General features: G+C 37.8%; 1 protein-coding gene across 1 annotated transcript; it reads right to left on the reverse strand.

The window, feature by feature from the left end:
* Window positions 1–533: 533 nt before the first annotated feature.
* On the reverse strand, window positions 534–17,537 carry LOC139464936 (isocitrate dehydrogenase [NAD] subunit alpha, mitochondrial-like). The gene is made up of 11 exons (XM_071246544.1): window positions 17,404–17,537; window positions 15,325–15,369; window positions 14,393–14,476; window positions 10,818–10,990; window positions 9,686–9,815; window positions 8,878–9,011; window positions 7,947–8,049; window positions 5,791–5,855; window positions 4,748–4,829; window positions 2,519–2,671; window positions 534–1,737 (listed from the first exon to the last, which is right to left on the reverse strand). The coding sequence occupies exons 1-11, from the start codon at window positions 17,449–17,451 to the stop codon at window positions 1,654–1,656; spliced, it is 1,101 nt and encodes a 366-aa protein (XP_071102645.1). The 5' UTR covers window positions 17,452–17,537; the 3' UTR covers window positions 534–1,653.
* Between the last annotated feature and the right edge of the window lie 4,080 nt (window positions 17,538–21,617).

Consider the following 21,617-nt stretch of genomic DNA (forward strand, 5'->3'; position numbering starts at 1 on the left):
AAACCTGTGTTCTGAGTGATTCTGTTCTAAGTGGTTGTTAATGTGTCTTTTGATGATATCAACATCAAAGGCCAGCTGTTGAACTTCCACAGTGTGCCAATGAAACTGATTAGAAAGCATGGCACAGATAAAGGGAGATAATTGTGGATAGCACGTTCATCATACAGTCTATCGATTGGAATCGGAGAAATTGGTGACGTTATTTTCAAGGGCACACACACACACACACACACACACACACACACATATATATATATATATATATTAATAAATGCTCCTTTTACATATTTCTTTTTTATTTTAAATTTAGTACTTTAGTTACTTTAGTACCCCTCAGGTAGGATGATTCCCAGCTGTCTTTAAGGGCTTTGTGACTGATATGATATCACAACATATATATGTATAAGCACATTAAACTCAATGATGCATTTCCTGCACTACTATATTGCATCACTCCAACACAACCTATGGCAACTACGTCTTCACAGACAAGGCACTACAAAGCTCATGACAATGTACTTTATTGTCAACAATATTATGCTAATATACATCTATGTTTGATCAATTAAAGATATGTAACAACTATACACACTGACGTAAAGGTCAAACACAGAACTGGAAAGAATACACTGTATTGCGGTCTCACATTTGTCTCCATAATCTCATGGTTCTCTACTCTATCATGGCACACTCACTAAACCAGAGACTGTTGACAAATCAGAAAGTCAAGTTGATATGTATTCATCTGGACACCATTATCAGATGTACTGGAGGAAAACCAGAATATATGCGCCTCAGAAGTTCATGCATCTCTGCGCAACCTCACTCTCAAAGAAACACAGGTCTCTAATGCTGAGTATTTGAAGCTGAGTTTACAGTTACTACATAAGAATGATGATAACAGAATCTTGCTTCACCATGGAGATATGACCAACAGGATACTGGGAACACAAATGCAGCAATCAACAACACAAGTTCCAGTCTCTTGCAGCAACAGACGTATCAGCAGAACATTACAGAAAGCTCCGATGGTTTCAACGTGCAGTGCAAACATTCACAAAATAACAAAATACTGACTTCGTTTCTGTGTTTGTCTCACATATCTATCTGCAGCAAGAAAATCATTCTTGAAATCTGTATGCATTATCAATACATGTTGGCTATTTCTTTACACATTGTGTTCTTATATACACAACCAGCTTCTTCTCAACAAACATCAGCCTGAAATACCATTTGAAATAAACCTTCACAAGTATAATACAATGATTTTTATTTAAATGCACATTCATTCACAATTCTGACAATAGCAAGGTGCCTACTGCAGAGAGATTCCCTTAATACATAAACAATTCATTTTCATGAAACAAAGTGAAATATAAAGATAAATTTTGAATGATCATTATCATCTCCAACATACACTGACACTGGACATTAATAAAGGATTTAAATTCCAAATAGACCGATTACACCATCAGCAAAAGACACATTGGAAACTGGCACATTTATTTGAGACATTACAAGATCAGAACCATACACATCTGTTCCTTCCACTTTTGTATAAAAAAAGGAATTGAATAAATAACAAAGAAAAATGAAACAAGGGAAAAATTGAGTCTACAATTTGTGCTGTACATCCTCTTCTGCAGCCTGGTTTTATGATGAGCTCTCCACCTTGCGACAGATTTCTTTTGTGAAGTCGGAGCACTTGGCATTGCCGCCTAAATCTCCTGTCAGCACCTGGAACACACAACAAGGATGTTATTCAGTATTAATGCCATGTACACCTTTGTACAGACACATATCATATGTGACATCAACCTGTGCAAAATATGTTTGTGTCCACCATCCAGAATCAATGCTTCTGCCCAATATTCAGTATGGATGAGGTTACTGGAATCACACAATATACCATATTCGACTTAATAAGCGCCCAGGGCACTCTCCAAGTTAGAAATAGGGGGCTCCTATTAGAGTATTATTTTGGTGAGAAAAAATAACAGACGAAAGATTGTTAATTTCATGGTTTATGCTGAGAGCCTGAAATGTTTATATACGATGGATATTGGCAAATATGCTTAGCTGTGGGTGCTTATAATGTGCGAATATGGTACATTGATAATATCAACGGATAAAGTTCCCTTTAGGACGATGCAATTGAAGAAAACAATCTCAGTACAAATGTGTACCGGTACATGTAACAAACAGATTTATCTATCTTTCTCACTAAAGAATTAAAAGTCCTCTTTTGACGATTCAATCAGTGAAAGTTGTTTAATACAGCTGTCAGCAAATACTAAAGCTATAATGCAGCAGCCTGACATAAGTCCTGTCTGAACTAGATCAGAAGTTGATAGAATGAGCAGCCAGCTCATATGTCAAGCCTAGGACATTCTATCTAAAAAGAGAACAGAATACTTTGATGTTCTTTTTCACATTCTTAAAATAACAACAATTAATATAATCACCAGAGTATGTGGCTAAACCTTGAACCTGTATAAAGCCGACACATTAGACATACCTTTCCTTCACTGATGGCCTCAAGGGCAGCCTTCTCTATTCTACGAGCATGTTCTCCAAGTCCCATGTGTCGCAACATCATCACTGCACTGAGCAGCAGGGCTGTAGGGTTGGCCTTGTCCTCGCCTGCAATGTCTGGAGCTGTGCCGTGAACCTGCCACCAGGAGAAACATGGTAGCCTTTGGTGATTGTCAAGATCACATTGTATACATTTCTTTTAAGTTGGTTTGACTGTATGTATTAGAGTGTGGTTGGACTGTATGTTAGCTGTGAGCTTAAAGTGAGTGAGTGAGTGAGTGAGTGAGTGAGTATGGTTTTACGCAGCTTTTAGCAATATTCCAGCAATATCAAGGCGGGGGGGACACCAGAAATGGGCTTCACACATGTAGGCAATCAAACCCGGGTCTTCGGCGTGACGAGCGAACGCTTTAACCACTAGGCTACCCGACCGCCCCTGTGAGCTTAAAAGATCTTATGCAAGGAGTGAACATCTTTTGTTGTACGAGCTGTGTGATTAAACATAATATTGTTTATGCTTATATTCTTGTACATTAGACCATGTAAGTATAGTTACATGTACATATATATGTAATAATAGAATAGTATACGGATATAGAAACATATGTTTTGTAGTGTATATTCATTGTGAATGAAGTGATTACAATCTTAAAGATCTCACACAAAGTCTTGATTTCGCCGTGTTTTGGCAGTCATTGTTGTATTTAAAACAACCACCATCATATCATTATATACATTTACTTTTGATATTGAAATTGGTTATTCTGAGTAGTAGTTGCTCAATGTATGTTGAATAACTGTTCTTTTTTAGTTATTTGAGTATAGTACATGCTTGATGTATGTTGTATAACTGTATAGTTATTCTGAGCATGCTCCAAATCTCACCTGTATGTTGAATAACTATGAGTATACCATTCTGAGTATATAATACTCGATGTAAGGTGAATGGTTACTAGTATATATACTGACGTGTAAACGTTTGTCATATAGTGTCCGGGGACATAGAGGGGCACCTGTATGAAATACGTGGAGGCTGGGTCATTTATTATGAAGCCTGACCCCAGGGCAACAGACGGCCAAGCATATGAACATGATTACATCTGAATTGGATGAGACCTGTGTGAGGCTCATGTGACTATAAACGATGTGCAGTGTACAGTGCGATGATGTGGACGGAGGCAGGAGAAAATCCCCCATAATGGCTGCCGACACAGTCAACCACGAGGTAGGTCAATATTCAAGTGGAAATTCTGACAACTCTGCAGGTTGTCAAATGGTAAAACTTCTATAAACGCGATCACCATGGGATCGGCAAAAACTGAGTAATTGGCAACTAATTATCCTCAGAAAATTTCAACTCGGAGAACGAAATGTATCCTGAGCAGAATAATTTCAGTGTTGCCCTGTCTACGCCATGAGGTCACACTGGTCTACTCATGCGCAGTTACAATCTCAAGGGACCCCTGAATCACGTGACTGGATGGTAGAATAGATTGTTGACATGCATGTTGACTGAAGATATTGATGTTATGTACTTGTAGGGATTTAGGAGATAAAGTATTGGTACAATATTAGTGTATTTAGTAAGGTTGAGTAACCTTAAGTATTTGGAAAGTGTCTGTTAGAGGAACAGGGTGAGTGTGAAGAGTGTGAAGGGTGACAGTTAGCGGAAGCTAGTTGAATGTGTGTGAGTATGTAAGTTTTTAAGTCATTATCAGTAAAATTCTTACCTGAATAAATGTATTCTTAATCCATATTTTTGTTGTGACAGTGATGGGAATTGGTAAAAATTTCAAGATTGATAATTGCTTTGGAAAAGCAATCAATGATCTGCTTGATCATGATTAAGAACAGAAAAATAATAAATTTGGAGCAAACTTTCTTTGTATCTTTCATGTAGTAACAAAAACTCTTTCAGTATACTTTGCACCACAAATGTGTCTGCTTGCAATTGCAATGAAAGTATGAAACCTTAAAGATTTGTGATTTTCTATATCCTATACAGAATCATTTTATCCCCCCTCAACATCTTTAATTTTCCACATTCTGTTCCCAATAACTAACCTAGTAATTAAGGGTTCTCGAGTGTTTTGGCTATTGTACTTACATCTCAGGAGCTTCTTAATCCATTAGATAATGCTTATTGCAAGGATCCTGTCACTTTCATTTTGGACTTTGAAAACTGACAACATTGATCATATAACAAACTCACAGATTCAAAAATAGCTCCCTCTCCTCCTATATTTCCACTGGGTGTAACTCCGAGGCCGCCAATAAGCCCTGCACACAAATCACTGGAAAAAATGAAAGAGTTCTCTTTAATAATACATTAAATAACAAATAAACAATAAACATATCCAGGGTTGTTCAAATACCAAAATGTCCTACTTGCCCAAGTTCACGTAAACTTCAAAATTCTACTTGTTCAGCCTGATTTTAAATTTTCCCTGTTAAAAAGTGAAAAGTAGAAAAAAACCCATTAATCTTTACAAGAAAACTTTATAATTGTAGCAACAGCTAATGAAAGATGTGCAGAATTGAAAAATGACTCGTCAGGTACTTCATCTGCAGACACACGATGCATCTTCTAAGTTTCAAAGTCAATTTTCATGCTTGCCGGAGTGCAACTAAAGTATATTTTTCTACATGCCTGGCACTTTATTGTCACGGGTCGTGCAAGTAGGGCATACTAATAGAATACCAGTGATGTATGGGCCTGATTTTCCTACTGCAATAATTATTAATGTATTGCGTTATGTACCACGGTATATTCTATGCATTCTTTCATCTGTAATCTGTTATGAACCTGAACAAAAATACCCCAAATGACTTGAAGTTTTTCTTTAATTCTGTACTGAAAGTTCCAAGTTCCAAGTTTACACAAGAGTCAACAGTTGGCTAACAAAACAATGCAAGAGATAAAAAAAATGTTCATTTCTGATCTTTTCTTTTAAAAGATAAATATGACAACATGTTTATATTTTAGATTAACCCTCTGGTGGGAGACATAGCACTTATGTAAATGTTGTCAACAAGATGAAAATTATCAGAAATATGCATCATTTAAAAAACCCACAAAATACCTGTATTTTGCAAATGTATTCATTAGTATTTCAAAACGCAGTATACTGGTATTCCAGTAATATCATGCACCTCTATAGAACACCCGTAATCTAATTCTTACTTCTATGTCTTTTATTAGAATGTTCACTGTCTATTGCAATGCTTGGTTGTGAAATGTAATCTTATCCATACCTCAAAATGTCACCATACAAATTTGGCATAACCAGGACATCAAACTGTGTGGGATCTTGGACCATCTGTAACGAAGAATGATGTATGATTGAATTGTTTGCTGAAAAAAAAGATTATCAGTGTTCGTGAAAAATTAACAGATACTTAATGGATTCTCAAAATTGTAAGCTACTCAGGAACATTGCCATATGCCATCAATGATAACACCAAATAAAATGTCAGATTATTGAAATAGAATTTCATGAAGATTGTTAAATATAAGAAAATATAAAATGTTCTGCATCAGCATCATGTGTTTGATTCAGTTCTAGCAATAATATTGATACATAACAAAGAGGGAGAGAGCTGATGAATTTATATACAAGAATCTATTGCAACACAAATCTCAATCTTATTAAAATTAGATCATAGTTCTCGCTACTGCTAAACAAAGATCTGTGGACATCCCATTAGGGGTCACGTCAGAACGACCTTTCATCCGACTAATCAGAGTGTCGCTTACCAGATCATGAAAGTGACAGTCGGCATGTGATTTCTAATCATGTAACCTCAAAAACTTTAACATGGGGTATTCCGAATGATAGTTACGGGCTTAATGATTGAATCCATACAATCTAGGCCATCTATTAGCCATTCCACAATGTTCTTTTGTTCAGATTTGAAATTAGTGCCATAAAGCACAAGGAAAGCTGCCTTCTGATTGGCTAATGTTGACTTTTTGTCAGTCATTCCATTGGTCAGTCAAAGTTCAGGCAATGTTGGTCTGACGTGACCCGTAATGGGGTGTTCTCAGATCTTTGTTCACCGGTAGCGAGAACTAGGATCTGATTTTAATGAGATTGCACAAATCTTTGTAAAATCTAACTATTCTTTACATATGTATTCTTATCCTGCATTACTCCTTATGCACTTAATGCTGATTTTTAACAGTAAGACGAAGTTGTGAGGGGTCAAGTTGCAGAAGAAGTTGTTTCAACCAGATGAATAGCAATACCCTCACACAGCAGCCACGTGACCACGGAAGTGGTGATGTCACTTAAGAGCACATCATTGTTTAGGATATAACATTAGAAGACTTTGTGGAGAGGCAGTACTGTGACGGGAGGGCACTTGGACGAAATAATGTAGGATAAGTATTAAAATGTAAAAAATATTTAGATTTTACTATTTTTTTTAACTTATCCCGCATAACTCCTTAAGGCATCTTTATCAGACGGTACGGAGGTGAGCATGCCTTCCGATGTGATCCGAAATAAATTTAACTCCACCATCCAACGAAGATAAGGTTGCAGGTGAACCAGGAGGACAATGGAGACTGATGGAATCTGGCGCCTGATGAAGGGGGTGAGGAAATGCTGGATCGGTCGTAGCTCGAGATCTCCCCTGGAAGTCAGGTCCTGTTCCAAAATGAGTAAGCCCAACAGCACTCGCAACTGGCGGAGCATCCAGACTAGCTGAAGAGCAGGCAGAAAGTGGTGGAGGATCTTCAACCACCTGTCCCTGGGTACTTGTAAGAGGTCCTTGTTGGTCAGAAACAGGCCTCCGATAAATTGAAGATGAAGATGGATTGAGCTCCGACTTGGTCTTGTTGACAATCCATCCCAGGTGATGGAAGAGGCGATGGGTTAAATCCCTGTGGTGAATGATCGTCTCTGATGGTTCAGGAGACAATGGTCTATGTAAAATTTCAAGCTAATCTGCCTCGGGTGAAAGTAGTTAGCCAATGGCTTGGTGATCCGTGTAAAAACCCATTTGGCCGTGGATGGGCACATGGAGTTACGCATGGCGGATTAGAACAATACGCCTGAAATTATGGTGACTGAGAGCCACTAACAAGTGGGAACTTAATACAAATTACGTAAGGATAAGACGAAAAAGGCAAAAAAAACATAAACAACAACACATTAGCAAGAGCAAACAAAGTGTAAATAAGAAGCAAAGGATGCTAGAAAACTGCAGGAGCTTTATTCTCATAAACACGTCTGTCTGTGTCGAATGACAAAGCAGTAATGTGCTCTTATGCGACGTCACCACTTCTGGGTCACGTGGCAGCTGTGTAAGGGTATTGCTATGAATGCAGGATAAATTAAAAAATGTATATATATTTTTAGTTGAATATACATTTGATTTAAAACACTGTAAAAAGCAACACTTACATTAAGACAAACTGTATCCAAGTACATTTCAGAAAATTTGATATCTCTATTTTTTTCTGCTACCTCCCGACAGCATTTCAAAAACAAACCATCTGACATTCTCCTGAAAAGAAAGAAGAAAATAAGGTGTGCAACTACTTCTAAGAAGTATTAATCTAGATTCTTAATTCAGCTAGTCCTATAGGTTGACCTTTGAAAATCAAATCGTATTACTTTTCTAATTCAAACAATCTTTAAATATTAGCTCATAATATTCAATTAAATACCCCAAATTCAATAAAACAAGCATGAAATACTCATATCCCCGGCTAATATGACATGTCCAGTTGTGAGCAAGGCATTAGCCCTCCTGAAACGAGCACATGTCCTTATGATACCTTATTTATATAACCTGTCAATGTGATATTCAAAGAATATATACCAAAACATTCTCGAGCAAGTGACTTGAAGTGATTGGTAAAATCACATTCTTCTTACTGACAGGTGTATTGTGATAGAGATAACATTTCTAATTCTGTAAAGGCCAGTTTTGAAAACTAGTGAAAATAAAATATAATTTCTAAACATGGACAAGAGCATTAGTTTCTTAAATTCTATATACTTAACATTGCATTCAATGTAAAACTAAGTATCAAAGTCTTTTGCCTCATAATTGTCCTTGTCATCTTAGGGTACGTCACCTTTAAAAGCTTACACAATAAATATAACCACCTGAAAATGTAAATTTTAATGATGGTATTAAATGTTATTGATGTTTACAACTGTAGACTCTGCGAACACATAGAAATATCTCTGTAGGTTCACTCCCTCGAACTCCACTGCTATGTGTATCATGTTATCACTGTTATAATGACATACTGCCTACATTCACATGCACCAAACAGTCACTGTCATATCTAATTCTCACATAGGCCCAGCTTTCCCAACTTACATGATGTTGGCCTTGTGCACTGCTGTGACTGTACTGCGGTCGTTGTCCCGGGCAAATTTGAAGGCATACTCGGCTACCCGCATGGATGCTTGTTCTGTGATGAGTTTGATGCTCTGTACAACTCCATCAACAATCTGATACAACGAAAAAACATCAGTGTAATTAACAAAGGCTTTATTTCAAAAACATCAACAAACGACATCAATTCCTTGTCAAATTCCCCCTGAAAGTACACAATAAGATGTAATAGGGGAGACAACTCTTTGAATTTGAACACATTTTATACATGTATATTGCAAACAGGCCTCGTGTGGTTCAAGTAGGGATTGGACAATCCATGACTATCCTTGGTGGATGTATCGCTGCAATGTATATTTGCTAAGTTCTGTTACCTGTTTTCTGGTGGTGCAAAGAAAATTTCAATGCATCATTTTCATTGTTTACCTGTTTGTTATCATGTAACAATTGTTTGTTAAGTTTCCACCCCAAAATATGTAGTATGGAACCATAAAATTTTGTTTACCTGAAACGTTTAGAAATTCACCTTTCATAAACAGACTGTGTCATTCTTTCTGTATGGTGATGCTTATCATGTCCTCACTACAGAGACATGTATCGGATTGTAACTTTGTGTATCGTCCAAATCCAAGTCCTTAAGTCATCCCACACATCTACAACAACGACTACTGCTACTAGTAACATATTTTATTCATTAGATTGAAATTATGACAACCCATTTACCCCCCAGACAAATCTGTGTGTTAAATGGGTGTCAGTGAACAGAAGTCATGAAACCTACTATACTTACAACATGTTCAATGCCACTGTACTCTCCCTCAGTATTTTCTCTGATCGTCACGATGTCTACATCTTCATATGGTGTCTTGAACCCCTCAATAGAACGACATGGTCTCACATTAGCATACAGGCTGAATGCTCTGAAACAGAGAATAGAATTTCTGTATTTGCTAGCATCACTAGAATCAAATGATTCTTACTGGTATGAACTGTATTGGAATAAATTATATCCAAAAAGAATGAATGAGAAATCTGTGATTGATGAACACAGACACTGTCATCAAGAAAAGAACATCTTCCCGAGGCAATGGAGTTAACTGACTGTAAAAGTCCAGTTTCCACCCTTGCCGAATTAGGCTGGAACTTCTAGATTCAATCGTAGCGCCACCAGTGGCTGTTGTGAGTTATGTCCCATTGACCAATCAGCTTCCACCTCTGATATCACTTGCATTTGCTTCAAATATTCAAGACAATCTGATCGATAATCAAGATCTATATTGTAATAAACAGTGCTTATTTTGCAAAGTGCATCAAATCATGTGAACACCTTGACCAAATGAACATGAAGAGATTTGGAAAATATCTTTTGAAGCCAAGTTGATGGTACACATGCTTTGCAAATCCAGTACTTGACTAAAATCTCCACAGCATTTTACAGATTGGATGTTGATTTCGTTGCACGATTTTGATTGGACTATGCATAAACTCATTAGTCCAGTCAAAATAAAAATCCATAATTTCAGGCTAGTTCGGCAAGGGTGGAAACTGGACTTTTAAAGTCAGTTAACTCCCTTGCCTCGGGAAGATGAAAAGGAAGGAATTTCCCTCTATGGCTTAGAAAGATAAGAAGTAACACATTCGTAAAGTTCCAACCAGAAATTGTGATATTGACATTAATGTTAACTGGATTTATCCATCATGATCATTAGAAAGGACAACAGTTCCACTTTCAGAAGAAACATGTACAGGGTGGATGCATGTAAAGATGGAAAAATATCTGCTTCATTTAGATACATTACATAAGATATCTGCCTGTACTGGGAGACATTCTAAAATAATCTAAAAATCTATCATAGTCCTTATGAGTCCTGACTCTCAAATGCATGAGCGGCAGAGTTCCTCTTCAAAAATGGATCACTTACTTTCGAAGTGCTAAGTTAAGAGACTGGTGTCCCTTTCCAATGGGTGTAGCAAGTGGTCCTTTCAGTCCAACCTTTGTTTTGCCCATTGACTCAAAGATCTTTTGGGGAAGGTGGAACTTGCCATCAGGTCCCTTGACTGGAGTAACATCAACCTCCTCCCAATCCACTGGGGCCTGACAAGAATGAAAACAAAGTGAAGAAAACTGCAATGGCAGGGATACAAGCCAGACACAAATGACTAACAGATTACTGAGCAACTCACAAGACTTGATTACTGCTGTTATCAGGGATTGACCCGAGTCTATCTATTTTTGAGTCAACGGGACACTAAGTAATATGTTTGGGGCTTCAAGAACTGTGATGTATGTGGTGTACTTAACCTGATTTCTAAGAAATTTACTTCAGCAAGATTTCAATGTCAGAGAAGAAAATCAACCATTCATTTGCTTGTTTTTCCTAACAGAATAGAAGTGTCACTTTAATGTAGCATGCATATTATAAATGTTTATAAATTGTTACCATGAAAAACCATCAGTGTAATTAACAAATGATTAATCTATAAAAGACCAACAAATTCGAAGAGACGAAATCAGTTCCTTCAAACCTCTCTAAAATTACACAATTATATAACAAGGGAGACAATTCCTTTAAATTTGAACACATTTTATGCACTGCAAATTGGCCTCATGCAGTCCATGTAGGGATAGATCAAATCATGACTAACCTACATGCAAGATTTAACATGATGCACAAATGTGCATCCAGTATGCACAAATGTTGAGATTGGATGCAGAAAAAGAATGTACTAGTATGCATAATAATATTCATTCAATCACTGTACCTACAGCCCATCAAGAGCAGTTAAGGGCTTGTCATCTCATCCATCATGACCACTGTGCACATGATCACAGATTCATTCCAGGCTCTCAAGTAATTATCAAAACATACAATACACTACACTGTTTCATTACTTTGCAGGACCCCCACTTTTGTAAGTCAAAGTAAACCCTGCCAAGGTGAATGTATCAATGGATATATCACTGTTCCCGTTTACCGGTAATTCATATGCCTGCCAGTCCCAGTAGACCGGCAAAAAGTACCTTATAAATCTTTGTTGTTGAACAAAAGATCGGCGATATTGAATAAAGTATATTTTTCGAACGAAGCCAGCTTGTCTCTAATCAGCAGAGTTTCCCTGTTGTCTATTTTAAGCGCAAGGAAATAACATTACGCTTTGCTTGGAGGTTAAATATCTATTTTTAGCGACTTAGTCTCGAACCAAAGTGAAATGTCATTTCAAACCACGTGCTCCGAGATTATGTAACATGGCGTCATCAAAGCAGACTAAGCTTTTAAATTTTTTGGGTGGCAACCCCAAGAATCCCCGCAAACGTACAAATGATGAATTAGAAAAGTCATCCTGTGATAGTACAGATTGTGACAGGGGGATTAAAAAGTCCAAAACTGCCACAAAAGGTAAAATGACAAAAATCAGGAAATGACTGGTTGAATGAATTTAAATGGTTACGCCATGAGTCTGAAACAGAGATGATGTTTTGTCGTATATATGAGGCATTAGGGAAGCTGAATGGGTTCACCAAGGGATGCATTAACATGAAAAAGTCGGCTTTAAAAGAGCACAGAGACAGTAACAGTCACCATGACGCTGTTTTTATTATGTCAAATAAAAAAGTCATGGCTGGCCACATGTCCGTAGCTATACCGTTCATGGGGGAACGGCAGAAATAATAACTGCAAAGATCAGAGAGGTGATGGAGGAATGGGGTATGCCAATGAACAAAATAATTGGTTTGGGATCGGACGGGACGAGCGTCATGACCGGCATCAGGAGTGGTGTTGGTGTGAGACTTAAAACAAGTGATTGTCCGTGCTTAGTGCACGTACACTGCATTGCACATCATGTTGCCCTGGCGTCGCAGGATGCAGCTAAACTATCAAAGTGCATATCAGATTACCGTACAACAGTCAATGACGTGTATAAACTGTACCAGTACTCTGCGACACGGTATGACAGATTAAAAGAACTTTCTAAAGTTTTGGACGACACAGAATTCTCCAGTGTCAAACAGCCCTGTACCGTAAGGTGGTTATCCCTGATTTGAGCTGTTACTTCTACAAGATTAAATTGGTCAGCTTTAGTCATTGAAATTGAGGAAGAGGCTGCCCAACGTAAAAACACAGTGGCGGTGAATCTCGCAAAAAAATTGAAAACGTTTTCATTTGTTTCGACAATGTACATGTTGTATGATGTTCTACCATACATGGAAAAACTTGTCCCCGTCTTTCAAAAGGACAACTTCAACCTAGCTATGATACACCCTATGGTGGAGTCAACCATTGGATGCCTACAAACTTTACTGAATGAAACTGGAAAATACGAAAAACATTTGAATGAGAATGTAGTTGATGGCGAGTTTAGTGGTTTCAAGTTGACGTACGCAGATCCGAGGTCTGTCATCTCCTTTCAAGCTAAACGAGTGGGTTTTATTGAAGATTTGATTCATTCATTACGCACTCGTTTTCCTGCTGAAAGTCTTAGTGTCTTGCTGTCACTGGACATCGTCCCTGAATCCCGTTCTGATACCCACAGGCACCTCAAGACCTCTCCGCGCACGAAGGGGAATCCCTTGACATACTTCTGAATCACTTCAGCCCAGTCATTGGTCCAGACGATAATGACGTCACAGCACACCTACCGGTACTCGATCGAGATTGTTGCAAGAGAGACTTCCAGCAATTCAAGCGAGCTGCAGCTGGCCTGGGCACTGTTACGTTTGCGAACACATGCCAGGTCCTGATAAACGAATATGCTGACATATTCCCAGATTTTGCACAACTTGCTACCATTGCGATCACCATTCCTGTGAGCAGTATACCTGCAGAGCGCAGGTTCGGAGTTCAAAACAGAAGGTTGAATAACCTAATGATCCTGAATATGCATGCTGTTGATGACGAAATGAACTATGCACTAGCGAGAGGAATATTCCACACAAAAAAGAGAAACGTGTGACTGCATGTACGTTGCAGAGAACAAACAAAATTTTGAAGGAATTAAAACCAGGTAATTTTCTTTCGTTTTTTTTTTATTTGTTCAAAGTTGGGACTGGTAAAAATTGAGGGGGACTGGTAAATTTTAGAGAGGCCAGTCCCTTGGACTGTCAGTTTTAAAAAGCCAGCATCACAACCTCTTTACTGTTTTCATGTTTGTCATCATGTAACAATTGTTTGTTTATTTTACACTCCAAAAACATGCAGTATGGAACAAAACCATTTTGTTTAAATAAAAGTTTCTGAAATTCTCCTTTTATAAACAGATAGTGTCATTCTTTCTGCATCATGACCTCACTATAGAGATATAATGTACCTAGAAATGTCAGTAATATGTAACATGCATGTGGTTCATAAATTGATAAAGAAAAGCCCATACTTATTTTTAGTTATGATTTCTGCCACTGGTATGCCTGGTCCAGATTCAAGTATTTACCGGCAGCTGTGATACAGTTGGTATTGGATTTAGCAGTGACATCACTGACTGTGTCAGTGCAAGGACTTACCCCTGATGCAGCAAAGATTTGCTTGACAGAATCAGAAATTTCTGGTCCGATGCCATCTCCTGGGATGAGTGTGACAGTTTGAACCTTGTAACAAATTGAATTGTGGTTAAAACTAGGGAAGACACATCAACATTCAGAGAAAGTCTCACGGGAGTATCCTTTGATATTCAACATATCAACACGATATCATAAAAGTTAAATGCTCTGAGGCCTTCTGTGGAGTCCTTAAACTTTTATTGTTGAGTGTTGATATATCATGTATATTGGATATCAAATGACACTCAGGCGGGTTTCGATCAATCATCCAAAAACATTCTTCCCACTTTTTCAGTTTGTAAAAATTAACAACCAGTGTCTAAATGTAAAAAGTACGGCTAACGAGCTTCAATGGCAGAGACTAGTGGTGTCACTTCATTGTGATGTCATGGTAACCTATGGTCTGCATGAGGTTGTGAAGCAAATTATGCAGTGCTGTCTCCTTGGAGATATTGTTTGATTTCACCCAAGCAATCGTGAAAGCCAGGTTTGGATGATAAGCGAAATACTCATATTCAGACACATAGTTTACATTGTAATCATATGAAACTTGTGTGTGAACTTTTAGGTCAACCAGTTTCTGCTTTCTTTCATCAAAGTGATTAGCATTAGTGCCCATGATTATGTTCATAGTTCTATTTTCATTGATAAATCACAGACATCTGCTATGGTCTTGTTACTTACTCTGCTCCCTATTTCATATGAAGGTCCATTTGTCTCAATTGAACCATACAAATGTCTTTAGCAGATAAAATTGTTGTAAAGGTTTAAAATTGCAAGGATAGCATTAAGATAAGGGCAGTCAAAACTACAACAAAAGGTTTCTCTGACCACTGATGTGAACATATGAGATCCGTATATACTAATAATGATGATAGATAGAAATTCATACATACCTGGCTGGAAAAATATCTTAGCCCAGGGGAGTTTTGAAATATGTTCTGCAAAGAAAAATGTATTGTTACTAGTGGTGTGATCGTGTCGATATATTATTTATACCACCCTTTTTAATGTGTGTATATCACAATAAAAAGCATGCAATATACTTCATAATACCAAAAAAGGTTAATCCTGAAGCTAGTTGAGTACAACTGACATTATGTTTGATTAATAAACCAAATGTTTCCCTCAATTCATTCAATGCTTTCTATACCTTCCAATGATGTGAATTACCCGATAGTAATGGTACTTTTCAATAGCCAGAAGTTTTTATTTGATCATGTTGATAACAATGTTACATGCAATATTTTGAAAACTCTTAAGCACAATTCCACAGCAAAATAGTAAATAAATTTATGAGCAATGTCCTACTCCGAAATGGTATCACAATCTATGCATCTGTAAATCTGTAATCTGAAAAGAATGTTCTTATGGATGTTCTAGGTACAGGTTATGTAAATGCACATGATTGCATATTCATAAATATTCGATTCTAGTGGCCACGATTAACGAATTCAAATCATGAATGGATACAGTTCGATTCACTGAATACGCAAGTGAATCGTAACCGCCTAGTAATAACACTGTGTTGCGATATGATGCATTTTCATCGAGATAACAGTGTGCATGTAAACAAGGTTTCAGTATTTCACTGAACCTAAATCTTAAAATCAGCATTAGAAATTGGCACAAGTCCTGTAGTCCTTGCCAAACTGCCACATAGTTAAGGTATCATAAGGACAATTAGAAATTTGCCAATTTTAAGGGTTTTTCAATATTTTATCATTTTAAGGACTAGTGGACTAAAAATGTTAGTTTCTACTGCTGTGAACTGTCAAATGAATACTTCATCAAACATGTTTCCTGTCCCTGAATGATCAAGGACAAGTGATTATTTCTTGAAGTGTTAAAAGTTAATGGTAGTCAGTATTAAAAAAATGATTTTGTTACCTTAAACCTATATGCCATAGGGTAACCAATTTCAGTCTGTACTACTGACATACAAAATGTGAGTTTATACATCTGGTGCCTAAGGTGACTGAGACACTGACAGCCGTGTCCGTATATCAGAGAGAAGTATCTGCTAGATACACTGTCTATGTAATACTGTTCATGGTTTTATCGTATCTTATTTGTGTATGTATGGTCTGAAGCTACTGTCTACTAACATTTCTTATGGCCGAGTAAGATCAGCTGTTCCATAAGCTAAGATTAATATCTACTGAAAATAATGCCAAACTACCAGTTCAGGCCGTGAGTTGTGTCTTGCAGTCCTTGAGGTCTGACATTATAATTATATGAATCTGGGAACCCCTTAATTCTTTTACTTCAAGGACTACTTGATGTTCACACTTAATTTCACACACCAGGCAGCGAACATGGTAAAGCAACATTTGAATAGTTTCCAATGTTTGATAAAGCTAACATTAGTTGACAATATTACCTAGTCAAGATGATGTTATATCATGCAACATACATATTTAGAGATTTGAAGAGTGAAATTTTAGAAAGGAAGTTAACAAGGAAATTAATCTCGTCTTCAGCAGGCCCTAGGACTTTCATAATCAGCGTGGAAATAAACGATTGTCCCCATGTTTGACTTCTTCACACTGAAATATTTGAGTATGGAAATGCAGAAGACTAGAATTAGACGATATATCATCAGAGTAGCCTATCCGAGTATTGTGGAATAGACTTGTAGCTTAGGCTTAGAATTCGACCTGTTGATTTGAGTCACTTGTGATTTCTGACCGGAAAGGTAAAGTGATTGTTTTTCTGTTGAAGGAAAGTGAAACTATGGGTTGAATCATGTATTGTTTTTCTGCTTTTCCTAAACCATACATTTGAGCATCCTGTCTCCACGTGCAATACATGTGCTTGTTGACATTGCGTCGTCTGCAACAAGACAACTTCAAGATCATCGACATGACGACGAAGATATTCAAGAGTAGTAAAAACGATTTTAGACTCGTTAATATAATGCTTTCTGGTGCTATATGTTGTTTGTTAAAAACAAAATGATAAAAACGACTTACAGTGGATGATGTTGAACGCAAGAGCGACCTAAACACTTTGCCGGCCATTATGTTGACCTTGACGACCTTGGAAGGCTTGTGACGTCATATCCTGTTGTTGAGTTCCGCCGATATTGTACGTTCGCTTCTTTGAATAGTCTACCACATTTGTTTTAGTGCAGGCTTGTCAACTGTAATCTGGAAACTGCTTATAAACACGACCAAAAGGCAGGGAGTTATATTTTGCCGCGCAGGCATCGTCCTTATTCAAGTAATCAATGTAGACACTGTTGATGCATTTTGCCTGTAGCTTGTAATGGGGTGCAGGCTAAAACGGCACCTCAGCCAAACGTCACCGATTTCACTGGCGAAAACGGCACCGCATTTGGCGAAAACGGCTACTATGTGACGGGCGAAAACGGCACCTCTATTTCTAATAACGATAAGAACGATTTATGTACAATGTAGTAGTATATCTGATTTATGTTATTTGTTACATATTATTTGATGTATTTACATGTTATTTCCAGTTGTTCACAGATAATGACATACATTCACATATATACAATATATATATTTTAAGGCCGCTGTCAATACACTGAGAGGAAAGGCCTTGTGAACATGGTATAAGATCAAAAGTTCACTGAAATGAACTTCTCATCTCCCAGCAGACATTCTCATTCACTTGTATAATGTCTTAATTGTGCCCATTGCGTCATATGGAGCCGAGGTATGGAGCTGCAGTCTGCTAAGACCCTCGCATGAAATGTATCATAACTGGTCTAAACAACTATGTAATGAGATCACTATCAAAATAGCAAAGCAGATTCTAGGAGTACCAAAAAAGTTAGTAATATTGGATGCCTCAGTGAATTAGGAATGAACCCTCTTACTTTACAAATATATATGTCCATGTATAGATATTACCAGCGCCTGAGAGGCTTGGAATGTGACAGGCTCTTATTCGATGCGTACCATATTCTCTTGGCCTCACAAAAAATGTCCTTGACATCCTCCATCAAATATATATGATGGCACACCTACTTCCCAAATCCAACAGTGAAAATGACCCTTGCTAAAAAATCTATGAAGCTCTTCAAACAAAATTTAGAAATATATTTCTCATTGAGTGAGTGAGTGAGTTGGGTTTAACGCCACTTTTAACAGTATTCCGCGCTATTTCTCATTGAAAGTGACCTAGTAAACACTGATAACTCCCACAAACTAAGGCATCTGGGAGTTATTAAAGATTAATTTGAACTTAAGAAATATGATTCAGCTGTAAAATGTAAAGATCATAGATTAGCTTTAACCAAATTAAGACTCAGTATATATATATGTTTATACACTATGAATGAAAAAATATTCATATATATAACGTGCATTATGTATATCTACCTTTCATGTTGATATCATGTAAATATGTACAATGTTGTATCTGTCACATTAATGAAACACAGCTTGGACGGTCAGTTAAATCCATTGAAGTGTCGTAAAATCCACACAACGCCAGACACGAGTTACCTCCCATGCACCCGTTGATGACAGACAGAGGAGATGGGGGCGTTAATGATGCAGGTCTCGGACGTGTTTGGAAACAGTATGAATGCATTTCGGCGCGTTTTTGAAACAGCCGACACATCTGTCCATCCCTACCAATTGTAATTAGAAACAATACAATAACTTGCAATCATAGATGAAATTACAAATCGTCTTTTTCGAATCGGGTCGGTCAATTTTTGTTTGCATAATGCCTGCATGGCATCACAAAACAAGTAGGTTTACGACTGCTTCGTGGTTTGTCACTTTTCCTTATTTCATATATGCCATCGATTGGAAGATCAAAGCGGACGGAGTGTGTTCAATTAAAACTTGAGTTTCCACGTAATGTACACAAGTGGGGAAACGATGTAACCAATGAGCCATCATTCAGATTACATAAGCACATCGCGTCTGTCACTACACAAACAACCATTTCTCACCCACTGTCAGCAACACATACATACTTTTTAGTTTGCAACGTTTTCCCACTCAATGACCTGGCGACCAATTACCTTCGCTGGTACCGTTATACCTGCTGATTGACAATCTCAACGTGATTTTTAGTCAAAACATAGGGTTCATGTTTAAAGGGGGAATATTCAGATTTTGCACATGCAATTAAAATATGTTTCTATTGTCAGAGATTACTGATTTGTGGTCTAAGGAGGTTTTGTTGCAGTTATAAAGAAAATAACCCATTGTACCGGGTCCACAGCGTCCTTTTCCCCGTCCCAGTCGTTTAAGGCGCCACAAATTCCAGAAACCTTTGATTGTGCAAGGGTTCGAATCCTGGTTGGCCCTGATTATGATTTTAGGTTTGTCAGCACCATACCCGTATTCGTTAGTTTTACCAAAGTCGTAAACGTCTGAGACCTGCGTCACTTATGGCTTTCCCTCCACTGTAATATATAACTGTAATACTGTTCAAAGTGGCGTTAAAAACGACTCACTCACTCGATGTTTCTAGATGTTTATGAATGATAAGGTGAGCGAGTAAATGTTGTTAAACGCCACGGCAATATTTCATATGTATGTCTGTCCGTAAATAACTGAGTCTGGTCAAGCAAACCAGTTACAAGGAGAATGAACAAGGATCTCGGGGAATGATATGTTATCAGCTATGATATCTTGCCTTGCCTCCCAAGCCACCCAAGCCGCTATAGTTGGGGTTTATGTCGTTTTTAGCACTATGCCAGCAATATTACAGCTATTTCGTGTAAGACTAAAGACGAAACCAAAGCATAATCACAGAAACAAATCGTTTTGATTTGAGGGCGGTGGGGTAGGCAAGTGGTTCACTCGTCACGCAGGAGGCGCGGGTTCGACTCCCCACATGTGTGCAATGTGAGAAGCCCATTTTTAGTGTCCACCGATGCAAAAATGCTGGGATTCCAATTCACTCACCCAGTCACGCCGTAAATAAATTGCTGACATAATTTAAAGAGAAAAATGTATTCATCTTTGTGCAGAATAACACTTTATTAAGTGTGAAATGTCACAGCAATGGAACGCGATGCAACAGTATGGTTTCCCCATACATCGGCATATAAGTCAAATGGAGTGAGTGAGCATGGTTTTACGTCCCAGGTAGCACCATTCCAACAATTTCACCGAAATGGGGACTCCAGAAAAGGGCCTCAGCGAACGCTTGAGCCGCTAGACTACAACAACACCCTGTTAAAATAGAATAGGAGAATGACCTCTGGTACCAGTGTGGCCTTCTTTGAAGCGCGACTCTCAGATATGGCTTGGCTGTGCCAATGTAACATCGGGCCAGTGTGCCAGTGTAGATTAATGATATTACTGTTGCCATTACGAGGAACCAACAGCAGGGATTGCAACCGTCAGGAATCGTTAGAAGGGAACACGTTTAAAACACCTTAATCCTTGCTCAATGGTACCATCTGGCCCTGGCTGCATCTGATCCCAGCGTTAAGTGACATTAGCTTTGGCTAAAGCACCTCAGATCTTTGTTTTGTGTCTTCACCTTGGAAGATCTCTGAGTTTTCAAGACTGTCTCATAAAATGTGTTTCTACCTTCGCACCGAGCGCCTGTTCTCTGTGCGTCTAACATGCATCGCATACTGCCTTTCATTAGGCAACGCCTCATCAAATTTGATGACGAATGATTGCTAAACCAAGCCAAAATATTCAGCCAAGACATAAATACTTGCAGTTGCTTCAGAGATAATACACACAATGCCCAAATCAAATGTTAACTGTCTGGATTCTTTATCTTTATTTTTTTTTAAATACTGTGAGATACGCCGAATTTTCTTTCATTTTGAAAACTAAAAATTAGCCTACTTCCTTCAACAAATACATTGGCGCTGTTAAGGTTAGGTCTGCAAAAAGTCCTCTAAACAAGTTCAAATACCAAGCCAAGATGGGTAAATATAGTGAAGAATTCTCCATGCGGACATATAATTTCATCTATTCAAAAGTTGATTTAGTTTTGTTTAATTATCTCTCAGCAAAAATGAAATACAGCGAAGCTTGATTGCTTTGCCAAAGTAACGCTTGAAACGTTTTTCCTTAGCTTATTTGTCAAACAGCGGGATGTATTTTAAGCGTGTTTCTTCACACCTGAGAATCAGCAAATGTCAGAACAATAATATTGGCTTAAGTTAATTCCCAGAATATAAGTTAAGAGCGACCACATGTCACTGAGTGCAAGTGCACATATCAAGCTT

This window comes from Haliotis cracherodii, unplaced genomic scaffold (assembly GCF_022045235.1).
Source record: "Haliotis cracherodii isolate W230 unplaced genomic scaffold, xgHalCrac1.p SCAF_1, whole genome shotgun sequence".
In the NCBI taxonomy this organism is placed as follows: domain Eukaryota; kingdom Metazoa; phylum Mollusca; class Gastropoda; order Lepetellida; family Haliotidae; genus Haliotis; species Haliotis cracherodii.